Below are 21171 nucleotides of genomic sequence, written 5' to 3'. Positions count from 1 at the left end.
GGATGCTTTTTGGAGATGCGTTGGCTTAAGTTCCTGTGAATCCAGGGTTCCTGTATGAGAAGGATGTCAGTCTTTCTTTCAAATGCTAGATTGAGGGCCGTCTCGTGTGCTGGGCCCCCTTTTCCTACGTTGACTTGCATAATCTGCAGGAATTGCGGAGATCTAGAGTTCTTCTTCATTGAGTAGCTGAAAGGAGGGTGTTGTTGCGTGAGATGACGTGTTGGGTGTTGCATTAGATGTTGGGTTGGGCACCATGCCTAATGCTGTGCCTGATGCTGTGCTCAATGCTGTGCTTGGTGCTGTGTTTGATGTCGGTGTGAGGTTAGATCTACGCTCAGTAGAATCATTCAACCTCAGGTCTGCTGATGGCCCTCGACCACCGCATTTGCTGTTACTTGCCTTGGCCAAGTATGCCTTACTCTGTGCATTGCGGATATCCCTCAGCTGGTTTCTTGAGTGCCTTTGAACAGTCCCATTCTTTATCCCTGGTCTGGCGGGGCAGGATGGATCATCCGCGGCATGTGGTCCAAGACAGTTAGTGCAGCGATTGGGGCATCCACATGCTTCATTCTCCTTATGACAGGATGGGTTTCCTTTCACATGATTCTTAGAACTGCATTTTTTGCAGCGAGGGACGCGGAGGCAGTATCTCTCTTGATGAAATCCCCAGCATTTGCTGCATTGTTGTATTTTGACCTTAGGTGCCTTTCTGATCACTGGTCTTTGATATCCATATAGTTCCACTTTTGATGGCAGGTTTACTGCTGTCTCTTGCGAAAAGTGTAATATAAGAGTGGCTGTTGGGTTTCCAGGGTGTATTTTTGCCCAGCGACTCTGGACAGGCTTGATTCTGGTTTGGAGTGTGAATTCTTCTGTCATGGATTCTGCTGAGAGACACAGAGTTCCACCACCATAGTCACTAATCTCCATGGGCAGCCCAGGAATCAGGCAGGTGATCCAATGTTCTTCCTTCTCTATCTGAGTATTGGTGAGGGTGGCTGCTAAAACATTCTTTTGGGCTAGCAGGGCCTCCATGTCTTGCAAGCTTCTAGGAATGATGGCAATGCCTGTGGGGATGGCTTGAACTGCTGTGATGGCTGCTGCCAAAGGCCCTGGGAGTTCAGCCTTCAGCTTTCTAAGAGTAGCAATTGGGCTTGCTTTGCGAGCTAGATGATCTGAAGGCAGGCGCGCGAGGATTCGTGGTGTTTTTCCTTCTCTGGGGTTATTCCTAAGCAGGGGTTTCTGCAGTATGGTTGCTGGTGTTTTTGTTACATTGGTGCTGTCTGCAGCTGTCTTTGTGTAGGTAGGAGCTCTTGCATCATTTGCACCAGTGGAGCCAGCAGGCTTGATTGTGGTGGACTGCTTAGCTGTTTCTAGACTTCCATTGTACCAGTCCTTGACTAACGCCTTCACAGCGGCTCCAAGGGCCAGTGCCCTTGATAGGCCTTTTGCCTTCATGACATCTAGGTCTTCTTCAATCTGATCAAGCATATTTGCAGCCGCTAGTGCTTCTGCATGGGATTTCTGTGCCTCAGCCTCGTGGGCGGCTAGGAGATCGCTAGCCATCGGGCCACGTAGGTTGAGGTGAATTGGTGCGACATTTCTGCTCTTTGAGCTGCCTGCTGGTGTAGGGGAGCTTGGAGACTCCATGTCATTCAGTTCACATGTGCGGCGGGCGATTGGGGTGAGGAGATGGGGTCTCTTGGGTGGACGGCGTATGGGGGAGCAGATGCGCGTCAAGGCTCGGGACGCGTTCGGTGGTGTTGGGGGGCTGGGCGCGCTGGCGGCGCTGCGTCGGCACGCCATCAGGCTTGCTGCCTGAGGGGATGGGAGAGAGCTTATAGGGATGTGATCAGGATTGATTAAGATGTTTTTGTATAACGATCAGAGAGTTGTAATGTCCAGAATAGTCAGTGCCACTATTATGAAGAAGCAATACCAGGATATATTCAATATAAATGAGATAAAGATGCAAAAGTAGAATAGATTTAGACATCAAATACAACACACAGACAGGAGCTCTAACTAGAAATGAAGCTCAGAATCTTATTATTTCATCTGCTGCACTCATTGAACAGGCAGTTATTCAACTCTGTGAGCCTCCTCTATCTCCACAATATTGCAGCAATTGTGGCACCCTCAGACAAACAAGAATAAGATGTCCTCAACCTAGTGTATTTTAATTTAATTGAGTGTTGTGGCGTTGAGTTAATTTGATTTAATATTTAGTCAATTGGGATACGATGATTTTGTGAGCCGCTCGCTTGGGAATTGCAAATTAACGTAATCCACCACTCAACGCCCGTTTACACCCAACGCCTGCCATTTCGCCATCACTATGATGAAATATTTTCAATGTTATTTCAACAACGCAATTTGTAGAGGGGTAAGCTCTAAGAATTAGAGGCTAGTCCTCCTATATAACAAGGATGAATTGCTTGGGAAAGAGAAGAAAAAAATGAGATGAGAACTCAAGCTTAAGCAAGCTCACATAGCATGATCACATGCACATGTGCAAATGATAACTAGGCTGAGTCAGCCAGCCAGAGTGAATCTAGAGGTTCAGTCTCTTATAATACCTCCCTTCTCCCTCTTTGTTGCAGGTCTTTATGACTATTTAAAGCTCTCTTTACATCTAATTTTGCCTGCTGAGAGGTCTTTCAAGTGTTCAAAGCCTTCACTTCTTGTAGAAGACTCACATCATTTCATGTAGACTCAGCCCAACCTACTCATTTAACAAGGTATTGCTTTTTCCTCTGATAGATTCATTTATCTCAAATTTCCTCAATCTCAAACTTAGATTCTTCTGAGGTCTTTATAGCAGATGACTGTCAGTCAGTTTATCTTTGACTAGACAAGAAATCTATTGTCACTGCAGGTAGAAACTTTACATTAAAGACATTGTGAATGTCAGATGAGATATTCAGTTAGTAAGTATGAGATTCTATCTTTTCTAGCACAGTATATTGATTGTATTTCATGTTCAGCTTCTTGCACAAATAATTAGTTCTCATGTTCTCTAAGTTCAACTAGATCTTATCTTCAGGTTGAAAGCTTGAAGCTGAGTCTCTTCATCTATTCATGTAGTTCTATTGAGATTGTTAAGCATCTGTCATTTTTACTTAAGCTCACTTCAACACTTTGCAGGCCTTTCTCATATAATCATCTGCAAACTTAATGAGATTATATGATATTTTAACAGAGAATGCATCAGCTATATCAATAAAGAAGATGTGAAAAAGATATGTTAAAAAGAATAAGCTCACATCTATTGAGGCAGCATCTCTATTATTGATAATCAGCTCTGTTAGAGAGAGTCATTCACATCAGTTATTCTGTTGAAAGCTAATGTACTTGTGTAGGTAGATTTTCAGAGTCTGATTCATTCACTCTGTAGCTTCATCAGTCTCTGAATGATAGACTATGAAGAGTCATCTCTTAATGTCTAATTTCTCATACATCTGAGTTCAAAATATACTTGTGAAAGCTGACTCTTGATCTGACACTACTACCTTAGAAATGCTATGTTGAGAAATGATGTTGTGAAGAAATACTCTAGTCACTGTCTCTGCATCAGTTTTCTTAACTGCTTTTAATATAATTCTCTTGATCAGTCTGTCTGTTATAATCATGATGTTTATATATTCTTTAGAGCTTGATAAGTCTACAATAAAGTTCATAAAAAGCTCCTGCTATATGCATTCAAGAATGAAGAGAGGCTTAAGCAGTTTCTGACATCAATCTCTTCATGCAGTATTTGATCTGCAAAGATAACAGTTTCTGATTATTCTTCTCACATTAGTGACATAGTCTGATTAGTAGAACTCATATCTTAGAACTTCTGCTATTTGCTCTCACCCAGGATGACCAGTAAGAGATGAGTTATGAGTCTTGTGCACTAATATGATTCAAAAAGATTTGAAGTCTGGCACTCACTTACAACCTCGAAAGAGAAGCTCCCTGTTCTCATTTAAAGAGCACTCAGAGATGGAGATCTTAATGCTGAGTTCAGAAGAAAATCTAAATCTTTTCTCATGAAGAGTCTGCTTCAGACACTGCAGAATCTTATCATTTTTGTGAGTTTTATTTCACTAAGCTTGAAGAGATATCTCAGGTTTCACACTGGCAGCAGTCACTCTTGATTCCATTTCAGATGCCAGTATATTAAACTTAAGTAGTTGAGCTTATCTCTGCTTGATTCTCTCATCATCAGCACCCTGTGACATGTTCTACTCTCTTCATAATAGAGTATCTGGTTCAGCATTAACTTCTCTGGCCAGTAATCAATTCTAAAATTGAATTGATAGAAAATATTCATTCAATATAGTTGTCTTTTATTTAGTCTGTGTGTAGTCATAAAGTATTCTAGATTCTTATGATCTGTGAGAATCTTGAATTCCTTTACACTTTGTAGCTCAGCATCTCATTTCTTTAAACACTTAATTATTGCTAATAACTTCTTATCATGAATCTTATAGTTGCATTTCACAGGTGAATGCTTGTGAGAGAAGAAGGCACATAAGTGTAGAATGCTCTGCTCATCATATTATAGCAGCATTTCTTCTGAGACATAATCTGAGAAGTATGTTTCCAATATAGTCTCACAGTTAGGGTCAAATTGAAGCAGGATTGAAGTGAAGATAATATTGATTTTAGATGCTTAAAAGCTTCTTCAGCCTTGTTCATCCACAAAAAAGGAACATTCTTACATGTAAGAATCATCAGTAAGGTTACAATCTTTGAGAAATCCCTGATAAATCATCTATAGAAATTGACAAAGTCTAAAAATCCTCATACACCCTTAAGAGTAGTAGGTGTTGCTAATTTCAAAACAGCTTTAACCTTCTCTGAATCTATTCATATACCTTTACTTGCTTCATTGATGAATTTAAAATATTTTGTACTGTTCATCTTGAACTCACTCTTTCTGATGTCTGCCTGCAGACCTGCTTCTTATAAATATATAAGCATCTTTTGTACATGCTCACAATGCTCCTGTAAGCTTCTTGAGGAAAATATCAAGATGTCATTTAAATAGACTGAGCAGAAGTCATCCAGATATCCACATAATGCTCAGTTGATATATTTTTGAAATGTGCTCAGAGCATTAGTCAAATCAAAGAGTGTAATCAGCTACTCAAATAGCCTGTATCTGGTTCTAAAGACTATCATCTACTCATCACCTTCTGTGATTCAAATCTTGTGAAAAGCTGTAATAATGTTCAGCTTAGTAAATTATTTAGCTTATTCAATTCACTGTAGAGTCTCACTGATTAATGGTAGAGAATATCAATTCTTTCAGATGATTTTGTTAAGAGCTCAATAGTCAACATAGAATTTTAGCTCACCCTCAGACTTCTTTGCAAATAGTACAGAGGCGGCTGCAGAAGAGTTGCTCACTTTAATAAAACTCTTATCTAGATAATCTGTAAGAGTTTTTCATAAAATCAGTAATTTCTCTCAAGATATATTATATAGTGAGTCTCAAGGGGGTTGTTCCATGCTACTATCAGTCTTTTTAATCAGTTCAATTCCATGATCTCTATTTGAGCTATGAAGTGGGGGTAGAGCATCAGCAGCTTCCTTATCAAATATGTTCAAAAACTCATGATAATGTTCAGGCAGCTTTTCTCTAGAATCAATCTTTGATTTCACTTCTAAAGTCTTTTGAATGTCAATCAAACTGATAGTGAAGATCTCAATGTTTCACTTCTCTCAAGTACTTACAAGTCTAGAGAAGCTTATAGCAGAGATGAGAATTATATCAGCTTTTGCATTTGAACTAGACTCTATCTCTATGCCACTCTCTTCAAATCTCACAATTCTTTGATGAGGGATTATAGTCACCTTTTGCTGGGCCAGCCAGGGGTCATCTAGATACATATCATAACTATGTAACTCATTCACTATATAGAGAAAGGCTCATTCAGTTATGTGACCATCTATATCAATTTGAATACTAGTCACTATACTTGTAGAGAGTCTCATAAAGTTTTCAAAGCTAATTATTTTAACAGAGAGAATTTCAATGCACAGGAGCTTATGCTTGTTAATATAGAATTGAGAAATAAGATTATAGATATTACATTCACTGTCTATCATTGCTTTAGTTAAAAAGGCATTATCTACTAAAGCATCAACAGTGAAGGGTTTGAATATCATCTTAGATTTAAATCTTCTCTATTGTTTCTTTATAAGCTTTTTATTTCACTCCTTCCAGTGTCTTTTGATTAGAGCTACTCTTTTCCCAAATCCTCATTCATATTCACATCATCATCATTCAGTACTAGCTTAGAGATTACCTTAGTTATTATGAGAGTGGCAGAGTGTCTGAGAGATTTGAACAGACAGCTCTTAATCATATGATCTTTAGCTCTGCATCTCAGGCACAGGCCTTGCTCTCTTCATCAATTAATCTCTGTCTGATTTATCAATTTAGTGTGATGAGCACTTGAAGTCACAGCATCAGGAGAGAGATTCATCAAATCATCAGTGAAAGTTTGAGACCAATTTCATCAATCAAGAATAGCATGACAAAGTAGAGAGTGTGAATTAGATATTGTATGATCTGAAGAAGATCTACTCTCATAACATTTAGATCACTGCCTTAAAGTTTTAAGCTCAAAGAGTTAATGATTAACTAATCTAAGCTCCTTGCAGCTATTCTTGTAGGGAGACAGTTTTCTTACATCCACCATGCCTTCTCTCAGCTCCATGCTTAGAGCAGATTTCAAATACCTCTTTTTAATATGATCATCTCATTCATGACCACCAGCTTCCAGCAGTAGCTGATTAAATTCAGGCAGAAAGTCAAAGAGAGCTCTTCTACTCTATTGTAGATTGTTGAGCTTTTGCATAGCCTTTTCCTGTTGTGCAGAATCACTAAAAAACATGTATGTCTGCTCCAGTAAGCTCTCTACTGTGAAGTTGACCTTGTCCTTATTATTCTCAACTCAAGGGTAAACTTGAGCTGCTGCTATTACTTCCAGTCTTGAGTACACATATCAAGCATATTTCTCATTATTACCTAAAGCTTTCTCATCAATCTTAAGTTTTAATTAAAGCTTTAGCTCTCACTGAGAGTAGTGCTTCAGATTAGAATCATCATACTTCTTGCAGTCTGGTAGCTTGATCTTTAATCTTCTGACTGCAATAAGTGATTGCAAGTTCAATTGAGAGAGAATTGATGTTGAGGTGTTCAAAGCTTGTCATAGATTAGCTATTTCAGCTTGCTGAGCTGCTATTAAATCTTTGTTCTCATGCTGGACCTGTTTCTGCTATTGAAGAAAGGCTATTCATTGTTATTCAAAGCTGCTGAGGATGTCCTTGCTCATTGCTTTATATTGATTCATTTGTGTATTTATTGTACAAGTCTACTGCTTTATCTTGTTCAGCTAGACATTTTTAATATTGCTTATTTATTTATTAGCACAATTGTTAATCCAGTCTATTTATATACCAGTACTATCACTGAACTTTGTGATGCAGGATTTAAGGCTTCCAATAGCCTATCATATGTCAGCACATTTGCTGAGCTTCATGATACAGAATTAAGACTCCTAGTGACTTATTAATGAAAGCAGTGAAGTAATTCATAATATAGGGGGTTAAGCTCTAAGAACTAGAGGCTAGTCCTCCTATATAACAAAGATGAATTGCTTGGAAAAGGGAAGAAAAAAATGAGATAAGAATATAAGCTTAAGCAAGCTCACGTAGCATGATCACATATGCACATGCAAACAATGACTAGGCTGAGTCAGCCAGCCAGAGTGAATCTATGGGTTCAGCCCCTTATAAATATCTGTCTTTTTCTGTTTCTTAAGAATAGTGTATTGCAGCTTTGCATTCTTCTTATGAGCTTGCTTATTCTTTTTCACAATCTCTGAGACTGTCAAATTCTTGTGAATACTCTACATCTTTATCAGTAATAAAAACTGTATCAATGATGAATTCAAGAAATCTAGTAATCTCATTGCCCTGTCACACTTGTAATATTTTCTCTCTTAATTAAGAGCTTTTTGAAGCTGTCAATTCTCTATTAAAAGAATCTATTTATCAAGAGCAAGATTTTCTCTTGCACAGATCATTCAGTTGAGATCATTATATATTTGATGCTGCTGTTACTTGACTTGCTTCATCAATTTTCACAGATTAACAATAGAAGTAGATGTTCTTGATTGATATATTATGTCAGAGGAGATACAAGATCATATTTGAAGCTTTTTAAGAACATGTTCTGAATTGAATGAATGTAGATCAGTAGCAGCAAATGCAGCTTCAATACTTGAAGATGTAACTGTTTTCTTCTACACAGTGTCAAAAAGCTGCCAAAAAAGACCTCTTTATAGTATGTATGAATCTTATTTTAGTTCTCATTCATTTATTCAGTTGTTTGAAATATGATTTACTCAATGATTCAAATATCTTAACATCTAGTAGCTATAATTAGTGTGTAAAATGAGAAGAAAATACAGTGAGTAGAATTTAATTCTGATCTGCATAATTGATGAATGTCATATTAATATGAAATGAGTAATTATTCAATATAAGAAATCTATATCTGCAGCCTGTCTTCTTTTTTGTAAGAGGTTTAAAGATCTTTTTTAATCATGTTAACTCATATTCATCATTGCTTCACTCATTTTCTGAAGCAGTGAAATAAATCTAATTCTTTTCACTATCAAAATCTTTGAGTCAAGTATCTTGCATATCTTTTGATTTCTCTTGATATATGAGAGCAGATGAGAGTGAAGTTTCATCTATGTAAATTAAGACAAGTAGTGTTATGAATTCTTGACTATTATTCTCGCTGACATCTATCATACAGTCTGATTTAAGTGAATTAATTAATACAATATGTTTGAAAGTGTGAATGAATTCTAATAGAAATTCTTTCTCATCAAAGTTATAGATATTCACAGATTCAAGATTATATTTCATAATTTTTGTCTGTAGCTAGAAAATTAAAATAAATTAGCAAGATAAGAATTAAAAAAGTAGTATAAGAAAGAAATCTATTATAAGATCAAAATAATGCTTGAAGTATGTAGAATTGTCTGCAATCTTGTGTTTTTGATTGATATTTCACAGATAGAGTAACTTGATTATATTCTTATGACACTTGCAGAACTGAGTTACTCAGTTGACTTCAATAGATGCTTTTAGAATCTCAACAATGAGATTATGAAGGATTTGAGATGTACAAGGGAAACTGCAATCTGCCAATTGATTGATATGAAAAAGGAGCTGTTTTTCTTGTGAATCAGTGAGAACTTTGCAGTGGATAGAGCTTGCTTCCTTTCTTGACATTTGAATGCCTCTATAACACCTTGACAATGTATATCAGCTGATTCTATATTTTTTAGTGGTCTCAGTGTAATTAGGTGTTAATTGCATGTTCAAATCATCAATCACAGCTTGTATAACTGCTTCATGGTGCATGTTGTAGGTGGTTAAAGATGAATGAAAAATGAAGATTTGAGCGGGCGTTGGGTGGTTGATTACATTACCTAGTTAACTAGCTAGTTAACTGAGTTAACGTACTTCAACCGCGGACACCGCCGAGCGGCAGATTCTCTTTGAAAATCATCAAATATTCAACTCGACTATTTTCAACACATCATTTCTTCGCATTGTTTCTTCAAAAGATCTTTATCTCAAGAATCCTACATACAGTTGGCCATTGCTGCATATAAATCAAAAAAAATTATTATAAAGCAATGATTACGGATGATAAGTGAAGCTATTCAAGAAGAATATGAGATTTATGAAAATGATATCTGAAACTTTGATGAGACTGACTTTGCAATGAGACTTTGTATAATCTTCGCAGTCATTACTGCAGTTGAGTGCAGCGAGATATCATGTATAGTTATTCAGAAGAATTACAAATGAGTCATAATTATTGAGTATATAGAGTCAAGAGAGTGTTCTATTTCATCAGTGATGATTCTAAAAGAAAAGAGCATCTTGATATCAAGAATCAGCTCTTTCTCGGAATTGAAGAATAGCTACAAGTGCTAATAACTGGACCACTGATGTAATAGGCCTACACTGGCTTAAGAAAATATTTGAATCATATTCTAAACACTATGCAGTGAGTATGAAGCAGCTACTTATTCTTGATGATCATAGTAATCATCTGACTGCAGAATTTGATGGTTTTTGTAAAGATAATGCAATTATCTGTCTCTGCATGCCTGCTCATACATCCTCATCTTCTTCAATCACTAGATGTTGGTGTGTTTGGAACATTGAAATGCTTATAGGAAAAGCTGGTTGAAGGAATGACAATTGTAGAAAACAATCATTAAGAGACGATTTTCTATCATTTTATTCATCTGCACATAAGAAGGTCTTTTACTAAAGAGAATATCTATGGTGGCTTTGCTGGAGCTGCTTGATATGCTGATTGAAGCTCAGGTTGAAGCTATGTCTCACCAGTGAGCTCCACCATGCTGCAGTGGCTGTGGAACCATTGAACATGCTATACACAGTTGCCCTAATAAATAGCTATATTCAACTATTAGATAGTCTTAATTTAATAATATTTTCAATATTTATGTGTGTTGGTTGTTGAACACATTGAGTATTTGATGATTCTCGAAGAGAATCCGCCGTTCAGTGGTGGATTACGTTAAATAGTTAACTATGAAGCACAATGACTCTGGTATTGGATGGGCATTCTCAGTTGATCCCCAGGCTAATAACCTGGAGATGATCCATTCTTTTGTTGGCTCGCCTGTTCTAGCTCGCAGTTGCTCAGGAGTCATATTTTGCATACCATATGGCAAGCGGAAAAGAGCATTTGAGAGATGAGGATCTGTAGCTTTATTAGATTGTAACTTGGTGGCGCATATGGGAAGTTCGTACATCAAACATAACTACCACCATGAATTTTACATAATAAGCATACTAGGAAGGTCAGATTTAACTTCATCTAGCCACCAATGAAAGAATCGTCATCTCATGGGTTCGCTCTGCAGATTTGAAGGAAGAGATCTTAAGAGTAACAAGGCGGCATTGCTTTCTATCTTCTGCCAGCTAAGGTTGCGACAGACGCGGCAAACCCAGGTTCAAAAGTGATAACATATCGACCCACCCGCACCGAGTTCATCACCATTAATCATAATAGGATGGTACCCTCCAGGGACATAATCTTCTACGCGCTCAACATCTTCCACGACGTCGCACCTTCAATCCCACTGTACCCTGCTCCCTGCTCCCTGGAGGACCATGTCTCAGTCAGAAACTAGTGAACAGAGTCCTAGAAATAATAGGGAAATGAGAGTTTTTAAAATTGGATTTTTTTTTTTTTTTTTTTTTTTTGATTTACCGAGATTTCCCGCAGAGTTGTCTAGAAGATTGGCTAGAGAATCAAAACGGCCACACAGCATTATATTCAAACAAGCTAACCTCAGAACAACAAATAGTCCAGCTTAGTGACTACATTTTCCAAAGCTTTCATACCCATTCCAATTCAAATTTACTATCATATCTCTAATGCGAGTCTGGTAATTAGAGAGCTTGTTCTTCTCCTTTTCCTCAAGACGAAAACTTCCATGGTTTTCATACCCCATGTTTTGAATAAAATACGCACTGGTTAACTGTTTCAAGCTAAATAGGCCGTACCGGAATGACCGGAGTCAACCCCGCGACTGATCTTGCAATGCCGTATCAATCCACGCCAGACAGTGGCTTGAGAAAGAGGATAAAATGCTGGTGAACACGATTCAACCGACAAATTATCAGAAGCTGGCGATATGAAAGACGGATGCAGGGTTAGCCAGACACTCAAAAGCAAAGCGCTTTTTCATCTATGGGGACATCCCACTCCAACAACAACAGTAACTAGTTGCCTTTTTAAAACAGACCCCCGGCTGCGTGAAGAAAACCACTTTCAGAGCACAAAAGATGTCACTTTTGGCCAGTCTCAGGACGGACTTGGCGTGCATCGGCAGGTACGTCCCAAAAAAACGGGCGTCGTTGGCGATCAATCAAGCATGGTTAGTTAATTTGGGGAAAAAGTTGAATGGGATCGCCGCTGGGTTGAATCCAAAAACGATCTGCGTCATGTCATGCCTGAAGTCCCTGCATCACTTAGGCGGGGGGGTGAGGTGACTCGATATGTAGTTATCGCATTTCCACAACATTAGATGGTCCGAGTCGTCGGTAGTATTATTTGAGTTGAGCATGTGGGGTAGCAGCAGCAGGAGCCGTGGTTCGATTTACAGTTAGCGGGTTCACCCGTGTGTCAAACTGCTCATTGACCAACTTAAAACTATGTTGACGGCGTACTCGGTGTGGAAATCCGGGATTCACAAGTCAAGGCGAAATAATTCATAGATAGTTATGACAACAATGTTGAAATAAACGAAGAATTTTTAAGTCTCCGCGTGCATGCAGCCCCCTAACATTCCCGGTAGCCGATGAACAATCAAAACCATATGGATATCTGTGGCATTTTCATGGGCGATGTAACAATCCCCAGCCGGAATCTAATTAGATAACAATTGGGATAGAAACGAGCTCAGGAGCTCCGACAATGGGCTAAAAACAATTGTGTTTGAGATAGTGCTGAGGTAAGCAGAGTCTTCCACCTTCAGAGATTGACTCCCGCTGACTTCCAACACCATTCATCATTCGTTTAGCTACTGACATGGGAAGAAAGGCTTAACAGTTTTTTGACGAACGGAGTCATTGGTGTTTAGCAGGTGGACGGAAAACATTGGCGGCCAGTTTGAGAGGACTACTTCTCGCCACACCTTGTTTGCCCTGTCGCGCCGACCTTCACTTCTCAGTAGCACGTAGAGCTAGGGCTTTAACAGTTTTCTGTCAGCGGTTCTGTGGCGACGCATTAGGCCACGGAAGGGCCAGTGATTGATTTCTTCCTTATACGTCGCCACACTCGCCCCCTGCTTCTCTATATGTTTAAATATACGGCCGGCAAAATACTGCTCTTCAGTTAACCTCTCACTCTCTTATCTCCAGCTTTCATTACTTCTCTCTGTTGGTTTCATATATGCCCAAGAATGAACCGTTGCTTGTTGATAATTTGGACATGAAGTCCTCTACCCCTCCAACCATTGGACGCAAATCCAGCCTCTCTATCCGCTCGAAAGGGGCGCCACCCCATGAGGCTCAGTCAGAATGTCAACTCATGCGCCCTAGCATCATGGATCGCATTATCTCCTTATCGCCGGTGCCGACCATCGTGTTGAACTCCTCATTCGATATTTTGGAAGTCTCCTCCAGCCATATAAACTTCTCTGGACTCGACCGAGATGACTACATTGGCGCCAGCCTATATAACCTCGACCCCGCCAAAATCCCCGTGACCAGCATAGAAGCACTTCGAAACGGAATCGACAAAGCGATCAAGCTCAAAAGTGTTTGCAAAATTGATAGCATCGAGGTTGTCTCGCATTCTTATTACTGCAATCTACGAATTTCTCCCATATTCGAGAACGACTCCTCCCTCGTCTACATTATTCTCGAAAGCTGCGATATTACGAAGATACATAGGGAGGGCGATGTTGTTGATCCGTCACTCGATGCTCCGGACATCTACAAGCACCTGATTGATAGCGTGAAACACGTCGTGATATTCATGCTGACGCCCGAAGGGAATGTTGCTACCTGGAATGATGGAGCTTCCGCCCTCAAGGGTTATGCCGCTGAGGAGATTATCGGCCAGCATTTTTCGATATTTTATTCCCAAGAAGACCGTTTAAAGGACAAGCCACGCAAAGAACTTGACAAGTGTTTACAGGATGGCAAACTAGAGGACGAGGGCTGGCGCGTTCGCAAAGACGGCACGAAATTTTTTGCCAATGTTGTGATCAGCCCTGTTTACCGTTTCCGAGTCCTAGTCGGCTTCAGCAAGGTTACGCGTGATATCACAGACAGGAAGGAAACTGAGGACCGTTTGGTGGCCGCTTACGAAGAATCTGCCAAGCTCAAATCTCAGTTTTTGGCGAATATGAGCCACGAGATCCGCACCCCAATGCACGGCATGCTAGCAGCGCTCACGTTGCTCAAAGACACCGGGCTAAACGATAAACAGGACGAATATGCCAGGATAATCGAGAACTCGGGATCCATTCTTTTGCGCGTTATTAATGACATTTTAGACTACTCCAAACTTTCCTCGGGAACTTTCACGCTCAATTCTGATCTGCTAAGCGTTCAACAAATCCACAGGAACGCAATACAACACTGCCAGACCTTGCTAAAATCCGGAGTAATACTGACATCCGAAGTTGCAGAAGCTATCCCAGAATTTTCCAAAGGGGATCCTCTGCGATATCAACAAATACTTCAGAACTTACTGATGAACTCAGCAAAGTTCACGGAATCCGGGTCAATTCATGTCAGGTCCAAGCTAACCAGTGATGAGTCGTCGTCCCACCGTGTTCATACTGAGGTCATCGACACCGGGATCGGGGTCCCTGCCGAAGCTGCGAAACGACTTTTCGACCCTTTCACTCAGGTCTTCAGCTCTACAGGGGAACAATACCAAGGAATCGGTCTTGGACTGGCGATTTGCAGAAATTTAATAGACTTTATGGGTGGTTCAATTGGTTATCACCCCAACCCTGACGGTCAGGGTTCTGTCTTTTGGTTTTCCGTACGATTAGGAAAAGTGGACGTGGCCACCAGTCCAGGCCCTTCCGGGGCGCTCTCTCCAATTGAAATGGAACCTATCGAGGAACTCAAATCTATTGCTCCGGGTAAGCAACTCCTCCTGGTCGAGGATAACAAGATAAGCCAAGCTGTTATGTTGAAGTTGCTAAAAAACTTGGGATTTGGGCGCGTTGATGCCGCATACGATGGTGCCCAAGCGCTGAAAATGCTGCGGGGGAAGCCGTTTTCTTACCACGCCGTGTTGATGGATATCAACATGCCTGTTATGGATGGTGTGGAAGCCACCGTGGAGATACGGAACTCGTTGAGGCTAGATATTCCCATAATTGCGATGACAGCGAATGCCCTCCAAGGCGATGCGGAAATGTATTTGTCCAAGGGAATGGATGGGTACGTCTCCAAGCCGGTGAATCGGAACCATTTGATTAAAATTTTGGTAAGGGTTCTTAGATGATGTGGGTTGAAATGTTTTTATGGGAAGACGCACAAAAGGCCGGGAAGGCAGACTGGTCGCTACCAGTGAGTGCGTTGAACAACTCGCCAAAGGCTCAACCAGACCCATTTCTTTCTTTGAAAAAAAAGAGACGAAGTCCTTTTTTTTTTTTTTTTTTTTTTTTGCTGTGATATCGTCCCTTTTTGGGCGAGTCCGTAGAAACAGGAACCTGGGGCAAGGGAACATACATACACAGACGGCGAACTGGGCAGTTTAATATCCGCTTTCATATTGCTGAATTCCGTTTTACATGGTTTATTGAGTTACGGCGGGTTATTTGCTATCATGCTTTTCTTTTCGATCATGGCTATGTTTTCATTCTGAACATGATTTTTCTCTTGTGTTGTTTTAAGGTCATCTGTCCGCATCTCGCTGGTTGGTTTACCACCAGTGCCAATCATTGTTTTCCCTGATGAATTTTTACGAGTGTCTGCTTTCCAAGGAACCTAAAACCATTATCACGATACCACTACTCTCTCCTGGCTGAGAGACAGATCTATAAAGTAACATATTTCTTCGCTTTTCTCGTTTTCTTTATGTTGTGAGATTCACGGTGACTTTTAAAGAGGCTGGATAAAGTACAGTATTTGCACAGAGGTAAATTGAGGGCAGCCCATATTTTCTACGCTTTTGATATCAGTTGTAAGTTATCACACTTTTACAGTGTTCAAGAAAAGTATTCTGCAAGTAGTTCTAGCGCCATCGCGGATGACATAAACAGCTACAACCCATCTTGCGTACAACAACGGGAGTACTTCGGGGTAACATTGATCCATTAACCAGCGGCAGGGAAGACTCTTCTAACAGCCGCAATAAGCGCCAAGCGACATACTGCTTCAATAACCTAAGAACCATAACGATCCTTTCTCCTCACTCTGTTTATCCTGGCTCATTAATTAGGTTTGCGCATCTTTCGTCTGCGCTGATGAGCTTTTCTCTATATATCTTGCCTTCAGTAGACCAAGCAGTTGCTTCAGAAAGCAATACTGCTGCTTCGACCGGCTCGAGCTTCTCCCTATTTCGCCTATACAACGAAAAGAGGCCGATTGCGCGCAGAAACAAATTTCCACTAAAGCCTAGTTGGGTAAGAGAGGGAGATCAAGACATACAGGTACGTTTGCTCATTTAAATTGTGTGATTTGCGTTCTCCAGTCAGATTATGAAGCTCATCTATCTCAAAGAATAAACGATTCCTCCCGCAATGGATAGCCACGAAGGTGGCTCAAAGGCCACTTCTCACCACAATAGCCTCGCCCCTCCAAACCCTCCCAGCATCGAAGCAGCTTACAAGCGCAAATGTATAGAGTTGAAAAAGCGCCTGAACGAAGTTGAAGCGGCCAATGACGCAATGCGCATTCGCAATGCCCAGGGCCATCGTTATATACAAAAAATGCGCCTTGAATCATGCATGCTTCTCGAGCGTCTGGCTGTCTTGACAGGAATGGCCGAAGAGCAAGGTGTTAGCACGGAACTACGCGCGCGAACCGTGGCGCTGTTGAAAGAGATGGATCCCCATTATGCGCCAGCAGCTAATGCGAATCGCGGAGGCGGACGAGGGGAAGGTTCTTCAGTCGGGGTCAAGCGTGCGTCTTACGGAATTGATTACATGGATGACGGCACTGAAGGGAGCTCCGAGGGGCATCCGCCAACTGTACGCTGCCTCCGAAGCTCCCCGCTTTTGCTCGTTTCACTCTAGGCTTGTCTGTTCTCTTTTTCAGCATCTCTTGCTAACGGTGTTTTATGCTTAATTCATAGCCTCAGGAACGTCCTCTTCGAGTGAAACGTAGCCGTCGTGCTGACGACTCCACCTCGCATCTTGATACCCCAGACAAAGACAGTGACCTCATGCATTCCTCCACTCTTCCTCAGCTCCTGCCAGCCAGCCGGCCCCGTTCCCCACCTTCAAATCATGATATGGACAGCCGTATAAAGCCATTCAATGCAGCATCTGTCCCCATGTCATCTTCCTCAGCAGTAGACCAATATCCCCACCAAACTACCCTCGCGTCCTCTCCCACTAATCGTCACCGTCACCATGGGGGAGGCAACTATGCCCATGGCCCTTCGCCGGGTGGCTCCGAGCAGCGGCATCAACAACATTCTCGTCATCGATACGTATCCGCATTTGAGGACTTCACCAATCGCACGCGTGATAAAGTTCTCAATGATCTTGTCGAAGCTTACGGCCCCGAGACGAACATCACTAATGAGGATATCGATCGTGCCCTTGCTGATCATTGGGAATCGTTAGACCCGGCAACAAAGCGGGAGTATGGAGACCGGCGAGAGAGTAGGGATGGCTTGTAAGATGACTTCCAATAGTGCTGTTTCTTTTATAGTGTTATTGGTAGGTTTTATTTTTGCCGGTCTCTATCTCCCTCCTGGGACCTTACCTACGGCCACTCTTTTGAAGCCCCCGCTCTCTGGCATTTTTATTCTGGCAGCGCCTGGGCTACTACAGAGCTGTTCATTATTCCACTTGGCACACTCCTCACACCCTTTGCCATTCTGCTATGTTACAGCAACCTCGTATCCTCGCGGGCGCGTTCAAAATGTGCCAATTTTCTCCACAATCCGATCGATAGGTTATCCATATCCGACCTGAGCTGCCAACAAGAATACGTCATATGCATCGTCTATATCTAATATATCACTAACCCTAGTCATGTACCTCATTACTTGCCTAGCCACCTCATCTAAACCATTTCCACATACTCCATATGCCCTTTTTTTTTTCTTTTAATTACCAAGGAGAGGTCCTAACCGAGATTTACGTATTAGAAACGGCAGCAGACTGTTTCCATGTCTTCTCTTTCTGTTTCATTTCCCCTTGTTTTCCCCCCTAGGCTAGGTTTCTTGTCTAGCACCCGTGTTTATTTAGCCATAACCCATTCTTTCCAGTCCCAGTCCTCCATCCCAAGTGCCCTTCTCACCGTGTACTGTTTGCTTTTTAGATCCCCCGCATTGCGTCTGACTTTTCCCACTGTTTTCTTCCGATTCCAGTCTCTCGTCATTTGCTTTTTGAAACTACTTCTTCCTTCTCCATGTCTCACTTGGTTGATTTTTTTTTTCTTTCTTTATTTCTTCCCCCCCTTTTTAGTTTATCCTGTCGAGTGCATGTATTGTGCACCTATCACGTATCGGCAGGTGAGGGTGGTTTAACCTATCTTACCTCTATTATCAAACTTATGAATGGATGTTAACTTTGTTTGCATAATGTATGTTTCTACTCAGCACCTTCGTCGGCCTTTTCATTTGTAAACTCACTGGGAATGGGATGGAATGAGATGTAATGAAATATGAAATGAAATCTTCTTTTGAAGAAAAAAGAAAACGAAAAAGAAAATTATGTTTTAGGTAGCGATATCGAGAGGAAAGTGGTTGGTGGATAGGATATTCATGATGAATGTCTGAGTGGATTTATTACGATAGGTATGTACATAGAAAAAGATTCACCCCTTATCTATCTCCCGTGCGCTTAACAGCATTTGTAGGAGAATTTAAAAATATAAATTATATAGATATGTAGATAGATTCAAGGAATAACGCCACTACATGCTTGTACGAAGTTTCCAAGCAGACACTTGCTGAATGAACAGAGAGAGTGATAAATATACAAATCAATCTTCCCAGATGAATTTCTCGGGATAGCTGAATGTATAAAACATGTAGTTGGACACGAATGTATAACAGGACTACTCTGCAAGTTGCATCTGTAGGTGGATTTCAATGTACAATTTAATTATCCAACTATATACATGTACTGTAAAGTAGTACGGTACAATAACTCTAGAATGAAAGGGTTGTGATGATGTAAGAGAGATTTTACGTGCAATTAATTTTATTAGTGAATGGTGTACGCCAATGTTGCGGCGACAAGGGCTTTATCCGAGTCCTTCTCTTAATCAACTCCAGCGTACAGGTCGACGATAATATTTATCCCGGCAACAACAATTTCAGTAGCTATGAGAATAATAACTATATTCGCATCATTTGTTAGTCAGTTCGATATTCTTTTCCCCGAGAGGGGGTGGGGGTTGAAATGCACATTAATAAATAGGAATGTCCAACGGATTGGTTGGGAAAACAAAACATACCAATCCATTCCAAATACTCCCCATGCCGATGACTTAACTGATCTTTCAAAACCGCAAGCAAATCTGCAATAACTTCCAATCTCTCTGTCAACAGCCCGACCCGCTGGTCCATCTCAAGATAGCTGCGCACAGCCTGGTAAACGGGCTCAAGCTGTGGCTCCGCCCACATGAGTTCAGGACTATCAAGGACAGACCCCTGGAGATGTATATTAATGCGCAGAATAAACAGTTCGCCAATCTGCATATTTATCTGTCTTCGCGTGAGATTTACACTGCCCGTCTCAGCAATCTGCGCGGGTAACGGGGATGTTTTCGTGATGGTTTCTGAAACAAGATCTTCGAACAGCGATGTCTTGACGGACTGAGAGAGGGCGTGGGAAATGGCGAGCTTGGTCATGTAATTATGTGGATCTTGCAGGGAGATGAAGTCGTTGTAGATGCGTGCTTGGTAGTCGCGGGTGTAGTAGAAATTGAAATTTTCGACCTGTGTGTCTTCGGGACTGAGAACGGCGCTGGCGAATTTGGATACTTCGTGGAGGAAACGGGTTTCTTGGGCTGGTGTCATGCCCCATATTACTACGGTGCCGTAGTCGAAGAGAAATATTTCTGGTGTGTGGATTGATGTGTCCAAATCAGATCCGTTATGGTTATCGTCAGGAGTGGATATCGGGGCTATTGCGTGGGGAAAGGCACTGGCGGCAGAGGAGCCCGCAGAGGTTGATGATGGGTCTTGGTGTATATCCGGGATATCAAGAGTGAGTTCCTGCTCTTCGCTTTTCCGGTCCTCAATTTGGATTTCACTATCAGAAGAACGACGCTCCTCTGGACCATGAATCTTTCGGATGTTTGACACTTCCCGTCCATTCTTCCCATGGGAAATGAAGCGCTTCTTTTCGTCGTGGTCATAGTTGTACGGTGAATAAACACATTCATCGAAAAGTTTCGGGTTGGAACCTCTAGTATCGGTACGGGATTTGAGAAAGCGAATGACACCATCTATTCTATACGAGCTCGCAGTGCAATATGCCGTTACCCGTGGTACACGATCTCTGTCTGCTTTACCAAGCCTTGCTGCGTGTTTTCGGGCGGTTGGCTCCTTAATCCTGGTAATCTGAGAATACACCTCACTCGGGATCTCATCTTCAACTAATTCGTTCTCTTCCCCCGTGACGGGATTGGGTAGTAATTTAAGCTTCTGGGTGTTTTTGGTTGTTCGCTGAGGGCCGATTTTGGGGGGAGCTGGAGAGGAAGCAGAAGCTACCGCATTGTAGGTTCCCTGGCTGTGTCGACGACGGATCTTGCTGTTTAAAGCAGCAAAAACAGGTTGACCAGTACCAGAGACCTGGCTGGGGTGAAAAGGCTTTAAAAAGTCCCTGGAGGTAGTTGTTTCATTTGATATGCTGCTCCGGATGGCTGGGTCGAAGGTAACCGTCCGACGTTGAGGGTGCTCATCCTGTGACGTAGTTGGTGAGCTTCGACGACGGTGGTCTGAGAGCAAGGGAGAGGTTTCTCTGTTTATTGAGTCCATGGCTGCAGATGGGGGATATGCAGAGCATCAATTGTTATGTCACAGGGGTTCAACGCATGATCACAGAGTAGAGGTGGAGGCATTTGCAGTTGTGGTGTTGGTGACGAGCCTGATACTGGCCGACGTTGGTTGAGAAAACCGAAGCTTGCTTTATAACTTAACCTTCGGGAAGCTTGAGCCAGCACGTGAGAGAGGCTTAAATCAAGCCTCGCTGAAGCAGCAGCACTAGGCCGCATTTGAACTAGTAGAAAATAAAAGGCATTCGAGGGAGGAAACAAGCTTAAAATAAAAATTTATTAGAGAACGACAGCAGATGGCATGGAACCTTTCAAAATAAACTAGTTCCGGTGTGTGAGGCATGGTGCGCCGGCTGACCCGTAATAAAACCAAAAAAATTCAAAGAAACA

At 41.5% G+C, this 21171-nt stretch overlaps 4 protein-coding genes across 4 annotated transcripts; 2 read left to right on the top strand and 2 right to left on the bottom strand.

The window, feature by feature from the left end:
• Positions 1-11161: 11161 nt before the first annotated feature.
• Positions 11162-11579, bottom strand: PAAG_11049 (hypothetical protein; the record flags this gene model as incomplete). The annotated part of the gene is made up of 2 exons (XM_015846759.1): positions 11162-11251; positions 11490-11579. The coding sequence occupies 2 exons, from the start codon at positions 11577-11579 to the stop codon at positions 11162-11164; spliced, it is 180 nt and encodes a 59-aa protein (XP_015703563.1).
• A 1442-nt stretch (positions 11580-13021) lies between these two features.
• PAAG_00121 (two-component system protein A) lies at positions 13022-15100 on the top strand (the record flags this gene model as incomplete). Its single annotated transcript, XM_002797536.2, has 1 exon — positions 13022-15100. One exon carries the CDS (start codon positions 13022-13024, stop codon positions 15098-15100), a length of 2079 nt encoding a protein of 692 aa, XP_002797582.2.
• A 1240-nt stretch (positions 15101-16340) lies between these two features.
• On the top strand, positions 16341-17446 carry PAAG_00120 (hypothetical protein; the record flags this gene model as incomplete). The annotated part of the gene is made up of 2 exons (XM_002797535.2): positions 16341-16790; positions 16895-17446. 2 exons carry the CDS (start codon positions 16341-16343, stop codon positions 17444-17446), a joined length of 1002 nt encoding a protein of 333 aa, XP_002797581.2.
• A 1594-nt stretch (positions 17447-19040) lies between these two features.
• PAAG_00119 (sporulation protein RMD1) lies at positions 19041-20764 on the bottom strand (the record flags this gene model as incomplete). The annotated part of the gene is made up of 2 exons (XM_002797534.1): positions 19041-19117; positions 19237-20764. 2 exons carry the CDS (start codon positions 20762-20764, stop codon positions 19041-19043), a joined length of 1605 nt encoding a protein of 534 aa, XP_002797580.1.
• Between the last annotated feature and the right edge of the window lie 407 nt (positions 20765-21171).

The sequence above is a fragment of the Paracoccidioides lutzii genome (genome assembly GCF_000150705.2).
Source record: "Paracoccidioides lutzii Pb01 unplaced genomic scaffold supercont2.1, whole genome shotgun sequence".
In the NCBI taxonomy this organism is placed as follows: Eukaryota; Fungi; Ascomycota; class Eurotiomycetes; order Onygenales; family Ajellomycetaceae; genus Paracoccidioides; species Paracoccidioides lutzii.
The sequence above is the reverse complement of the archived record's forward strand: the minus strand, read 5'-3'. Positions and strand labels throughout refer to the sequence as shown.